This window comes from Hipposideros armiger, unplaced genomic scaffold (genome assembly GCF_001890085.2).
Source record: "Hipposideros armiger isolate ML-2016 unplaced genomic scaffold, ASM189008v1 scaffold_802, whole genome shotgun sequence".
In the NCBI taxonomy this organism is placed as follows: domain Eukaryota; kingdom Metazoa; phylum Chordata; class Mammalia; order Chiroptera; family Hipposideridae; genus Hipposideros; species Hipposideros armiger.
The window spans coordinates 458,946-466,014 of NW_017732152.1; the positions used below are offsets into that span (position 1 = coordinate 458,946).

General features: G+C 33.8%; 1 protein-coding gene across 8 annotated transcripts in view; it reads left to right on the forward strand.

Moving 5' to 3' along the window:
• PCDH7 (protocadherin 7) overlaps nucleotides 1-7,069 on the forward strand; it is a 470,358-nt gene that overhangs the window by 288,103 nt on the left and 175,186 nt on the right. For 3 of the 8 annotated variants that reach the window (XM_019628665.1, XM_019628667.1, XM_019628668.1), the window contains one exon: nucleotides 6,732-7,055. The exons of the other annotated variants lie outside the window; for them this stretch is intronic. Coding sequence is in view for 2 of the 3 variants with exons in the window: in XM_019628667.1 (XP_019484212.1) it covers nucleotides 6,732-6,751 (20 nt within the window). In the remaining variant the exon portion in view is untranslated. Of the gene's footprint in view, nucleotides 1-6,731; nucleotides 7,056-7,069 lie in introns of those variants that run through there. 8 annotated transcript variants of the gene reach the window in all.

Consider the following 7,069-nt stretch of genomic DNA (forward strand, 5'->3'; position numbering starts at 1 on the left):
CAGTGTCACTGGCCCTCATATGTGGGATCTGAACCAGGGTCCTCTGGCGTCCCAAGCCAGCTCTTAACCAGCACGCCACTCAGCCGGCCCAGAAAGCTAAACTTTTGATTTTTAATTTGGTAGTATTAATTAGGGGGGGAATAAACCCTCGGATTGAAATTGTTTGCTGTGTTTCTCAAGTAGATTAATAACTGACACAGCAGCCATATCAGAAAAAATTAGTGTGAATTCCAGTGGAAGAGCACATTTTCCAGCATGGATAGAATGAGTAGGACTTTCATGAAAATTTCAGTCCCGGGTTGATAAAACTTTTGTTAAATGCAGAGGTGTTTTAGTAGATGTAGATTTTTAAACTATATCTGTATTATTTAGAAAGTTTAAGTGTGGATGGTAGTAAATTTCAGATATCCATGCATCAGGTAAAATGCTTGCAAATGAGGGTGAAGACAGGCCGGATCTCAAGGCATTGATAAAAATAAAAATCTGTATGTATTTAAAGACAGTGACTTAAATCACGCAAAAATAACTGTATTGATTTGGACATTTGTATCTCAGAGACACATGCCTATACATGTTGTTTTTTTCTAAAATCATACAGATAATGTTAAACTCTTTCCAGCACAGCTCAGCATTACCATAGCATGTTGGAGGTGATAATATATGCTGAATGATAATTTTACAATCAAGACATTTTTAAAGAATACTTAAAGTCAGCAGGCCCAATTATCTGTTTTCTCTCTTTATTTTTACTGGGGGACAAGAGACAGAAATAATCATAAAGTGCCCTAAGATTACATTTTCTTTATTTAGTGGAGAATTAAGCAAATAAAAATAAACCCCTAAAGGGACCAAAGGTGATATTAAATAAAATATAATGAGAAATTTAATATAGCTAGTACTAAGCACAATAGGAAACAGAGTAGGGAATTACAGACTTTCCCAGGGGAAGGCCGGACATATTTCACAAAGACGATGAATGACCTTTGAAGTAGAATGAAAATTAAATAGTAGTTGGCTAGATTGCAATTAATGCAAGAGTTTATGTGAAGAAAACAGCTCTCTGGACAGTGACATATCATTGAACAGATTCAAGAGAAATTAATTCGTTGAATAACTTTATCAGATTTGTGTTTTTATGTATTAAAATTGCACAAGATAGATGGGGATGGGGGTAAGGTGATGCTTGATTTTTTTCCCCCCCTTTGGTCATTATCTGGGAAAGATAGGGTAAGCGCATGATTCAATAACTGTGTACAAAGAGTTGAAGGAATGCTCTAGAACAGTGCTTCTCAAAATGTGGTTGTCAGATCAGAAGTATTGACATCACCAGGTAAATTGCCAAAAATGCCAGCTGTCTGGAGCTTCATCCCAGAGGTACTGAGTCAAAAATTCTGAGGTAGGGTCCAGTAACTTTTTAAAATAAATTTAATTGAAGCATAATTAATAATAAAATTTGCATGTATGCCATGTATACATCTTGTTGCATTTGAACATAGTCATTCACCTGTGATACCACATCAAGGGACTAAATTCATTTCTCACCTCCAGCGTCCGACGTTTTAGCAAGTCCTCTAAGGAACCTGAGCACACTGATATTTGAGGACTACTTCCTTGGAGATGTATTTCCAGAGCTGAACCCTCAGAATTGAGGTATTGATTGGATTTGGAGGGACCAGGAACAGCTAAATTTTCTGTTTTAGGCTACTAAGTGAAAAGGGCTTTCGTTAAATGAGATAGGATATATGAGAGGAGAGTTAGGCCAAAAGGGATACTTTTGAAAAGTATTTAATTGGCAAGGAAGCTGTCATTACAAACAAAACTATAGGTCTCTAGTCAAATGTTAGAAGTTGGTCTTATTAGATCAATTTTTGGTCTTCATTTGACCAGAGAATCTGTTATGAATTTGTTTGTAGTTTTTTCTCTATAGATAAAGAGCTTGGATAGAGACTGAAACACCTTGGGATGGTGGGGGTGTGGAGTGGGGGGGTGGTGATCAGAGGACCTCAACTCTGGCTATGACCTAGTACATCTGTAATACCACCTGGCTATGCGTACTAGTGGTGTTACCTGTGGAAAATCACTTAACTCCTCATACCTTTAATGTTTTTTATTTTATAGTTTTATTTTATTTTCATTCCCCACACCCAATCTGGACAATGGAATATTGCCTTTCATAATTATTATGAAAAAATAATGTGTAAAAAATATAGAATAGTCCCTGGCAATAGAAGGTGTTTAATAAATGCTGGATTTATTTCTTCCTCCTCAGCTGTTTGCTGGTTACACAACATTTCCTTTTCATCATCCAAAAATTTGGCCAAGGATTAGTGAATTTCAAGGAAGAGGCTTGAGGAGAGAAAAAGATATTTCTTAGGATATTCTCAAACATGCAGAGGAAATCAAGACCAAATAGTTACCTGGAAATTTATATGAATATGGTATCCCTAATATAGCCTCATGTAGTTAGTTTCCTAGAGAAAATTCTTGAGCAATACATCTAAAAGTATTTACTATGGGACTGCAGAAAAAATGGACAAGGTTCTTTTGGAACAACATGGGACCAAAAAATATATTACATTTCAAATATAATATGACAATGCACTGTAATGTTTTGCTATCAGCTACACCAATTAATGCAGATGATGCTAATTAAAAGTAAATTTAGACAGTGATTAGGTTTTCTCACCATTGTTAAGGAGAATTGATTCTTCTATAGATCTAATATGTTAAAGTAAGAAGTTAATGATATATTGATGGATTTTAAAGCACCTAATTTAGATTATAATTCTGAGGAAAACATTTGTGTTAATACTGAATATTAAATGACATAAGTTTTCTCTTGGAAAAGGAATGACACCATTTGTGGAACCCTAGAGCAACGCACATGTTGATGTTTCAAATAAATTATTGTGTATGGCTGTATAATCTCAATTTCAGTCTTGTAAAACTTATAATACAAGAATTCTATTGCACATGTGCTCATTTATATGGCAGTATACAGCTGTGTGTGGCATAATAACTTTATTGAACAAAATTATGTGCTGTAGAACTTGCAAAAATTTCATGGTCCCATCTGGACTAGCTTTGCAACTGAGAAGGCTAAAGTGGGCTGAGATTTTACAGAATTACAGAAAACAGCAGTAGGTTTTGGCTGTCAATTTTAATATTTAGAAAATAAGGTCAGTAGACATCCAAGCTAGAAGGATGTCCTTTTTATACTCATAAGTGGTTCTCAATGAGGAACTAAGGCACTCTGACTATGACGGTCCTCAAATATAGACACATATCTAGTTCAGAGCTGCCTGTATTGACCTTTGCTTACTGTGTTCCTAAAATCTGGTATTTTAAACATTGAGGACAGGGCAATTAAATTGTTTAAATGCATGGTCCCGGGGTTTAAACCATTGAAATCAACATTTATACTGTGTTTATTTAAAAATGTATAACAAATTCGCTAACTATTTTTGTGAATTGAAATTTTCAGGAAATAGTCACCAGAGATCCTAGTAGTGCTTAAGGGTGTGCTACCTCTGGAAACATTCCCCCTTAATGTAAAGATGCAAGTCTGCATCACCGGTCCACAATGTGTTAAACATGGCAACCAGTTGCTTCTAATATTTCACCAACAAAGGCAGTTAAAATATCTCTGATCCTGAAAAATTATTTTCTGAGGGCTTAAATTTGGCTAATGCTATATGTAAGATTTAATTATGCTATTTTTTTAAATGGGGAAAACAGGAAGAGGTTAAAATAAATATGACAGATTAAATAGCAGGACATGACCATTCATTGCTTTCTTCTAATATCTCCCATCTAACTTTCTTTTTCTTTGTCGTCCATTCTGCTTGTCTTCTTTCTTTCCTTCCTCTCAAACAAAACATGTGACGAAAAGAAACAGCACAAGGTCTCTCTCTATAAAATCTTAATAAAACTGAGTTTGGAACAAGAAAAGAGTGTATTCCAAAAAGATAGAAAATGGTAACAAAATGGAGGTACTGTTATTGTTATCCTCGTGTTGACTAATCTTTATACTGTGATTCTGTAGTTTGGAATCTATGTATATACACATATGCACACTTTTATAAAGATAATGAAACTTCAAAAATATATTAGATAGTGAAACTAAGGCAGTGAGTGGTGATAGTGAGGAAAAAAGTATATTGATGGTAAAAATGTGCCTGTAAATTATATAATCCCAATGTAAGCTATTATTTTCAAGGTTTACAGTAAGGACAAGTTGGCTAGATATTAAACCACCTATAACAAAAGCCTGTAGGGGTGGGGCATGGGGGCAAAGGTCCATAAAATGTCCCACAGCTTGACTTGTATGTTCCCATTAAAAAATATTAAATTAGGCAAACCCAGGTAATACATTTTTATTTTAAAAACAAAATAAAAAGACAAATATTGTGTGTTTGTAGGAATAAGTTCTGAAAAACTTTTCAGAATATATGTTACAATTGGTTTAAACATTAGTTTAACTGTTCTATAATAAAACTTAAATGTATGCTTTTACATACAAAAGATTAACAAGGATTATGTTGTATGTATATATATATATACACATATATATGTATATATACATATGTGTACCATCATATATAATCAACGTAAATTACATGCATATCTATGAGGCCTGCTTTCACTGAGTGACACGTCAAATTTTGTTGAATGTGATGGTTTTTAAGTATATAGTTGCACACCTGATGTGTTTGATGATCATCATATATGTATATATTTTTCAAATACTATATAGGGACTCACAAACTTCTATTCAACAAAACACAGCACACACACACACACACACACACATTTACCAGCATGGATTTACATATTAAAAGGAAGTTGAAAAGCATGCCTGCAAAATCATTAAATCATGAGGTGAAGAAAGAATGAGCCAAAACATGATTATAGAGAAGCTATTTGAAACAGTACTTTCTGTTGTTATTTTTGTTATTGAGAACAGTTACATAAATGAAGGGAAAAATTTAGTAATGTGTTTATATTCGGCATTGGGAACAGAAATATTTACCCCTGCTTCTATGATCAACACAGTGGTTATTTTCATAACAAGTATAATATGGAAGTCCAATTAACCAATTGTATACAATAACAAAACAACAAAAGCATCCTTTGGACTGCACTATTTAAGCTAATTATAAACTCCTGAAAATAATGATCAAGTGTACTGAGCTAATATGATAGAATAGATGTTCTAATATGTAGAGCAAGCTCCTTTGCTATTATTATAAACTACCATATGAACAACCCCACCCCTACCTCCACCTCTACAAATTCTGTTCAATATGGCTTTTTTTCCCCTAATAATCGCCAACGTACTTTTAATTGTATGTACTTGAAAATATTAACAGTTATTTTTATTTAACCTATACAGGCAAATAAAATAGGCATGATTTGGGTCAAAATTTAATTCTGGGGGTTTTTAGCCTCTCAAGGGGATAACATGATACACATTCAGCCACCATGTGCATTTCATGCCCCATATATGTCGCACTGTTCCAAATCAGACTATTGCTCTTTGAAGCAATTTGCATGATTTAATAGCATTAATAGCCCAGCAGTTTCACTGCAACACTGAAAGTGCTCCGATATTTAATATAGACCTCTTTTTTAAAGTTAAGTTGGCATAAATAAGCTTGCTAGAGTTATATAGGCTCTGCTTAGATGGGTCTTGAGAATAGAGGCCAAGAATTTTGCAATGATACTAACAAAATTAGTTTCTGATGCATGACTTGAATAGGAATAGAGATGTAACCCAAGAAAACTAGAAAAACACACTATTTTAAGCCCATAACAAAATTTCACTAATGTAGACGATTTCTTGAAATAAAAGTATGCTTTACTAATTAATGCAAATTTTACTGCAATTTTGACATGAATTAATTATTCCTTGAGGTTGCCTCAGCTCAATTTAGTAGAAAAATCAAGGGAGAAAGACAATGATGTTTGTGTCTATTGTATTGACTCTGTCTATAGTAATAGCCACAAATATTTTGACATGTGCATTCCTGTACTATTGGAGGCTCTGTTCCATTTATAATCGTAATTCTCCTGCTGAGAGCACAGCTTATGCTGATGCCAGCCTGTGCCTCTCTCGTTGAGGTCAGAGAAGATGTAATTTATATATTTTAATTAGTCTAAACGTTAGCTCTGAGTGGATGACTTTATCTTAAACGATAGCACTTCTATAGATAAATGCATCCCTTTAAGAATAATAGCTATTTTCACATTATTTATTCTCATGCAGCATATTGAAAAGTCACAGTTGGCAAAGAAGAAATAAATCATGCTTGTTTAAAATACTTAGCAAGTATTTATATATTTTAAGCCTTTTGATCACCTCCCAACTTCCCTGCCAGAAGCATATGCATACTTTCATTTAAATGTGTTACTTTTAGATTCTTTCTTCTTTGCAGACTTTTCAAGGGGAAGATTTTACTTACAAGAACAATGAATATGTACAAAGTAAATCTTAAGCAGTAGTATCTTACTCACTAAGAAACATTCTGTCTGTCAGGGATGACACCTGAAAGAAACTTCCACCATGTAACCATTTTATCACCAAAAAAAAAAAAGCTAATTTTTGCTTCTTTAGAAATTGCAACTGTCCTCTATTGGTTCTAACCTTCGTTTGCTCATAAAATTTAGTAAACCAGTTTCTTCACTTTAAGTAACACTAAATGAGACAGATTTTCATTTCTTTTGTACAGAACCGGCACCAGTATTTTGAGTGATATAAGGAAAATAAGGCCATTTCCCTGAAACTCACTGGGAATCCCAGAAGGGTGAATGTACAAATTCTGCTAAGGTTTCAAAGAAGAGGCTCTTTTTTCGGCTTTGGATTTACTTCACATCTATTGGGACCGCATTTCCTGTTATTTACTGGCTGAAGAAAATCATTCTCATCTATGAAAAATGGCACTTTGGAAAGAGACATTTAATTTCATCCTGTATGTAATTGATTGGTATAGCCTATGTGCTGCATTATACTAAGGTTTATAGATGAGGGATAGATAGATAGATAGATAGATAGATAGATAGATAGATA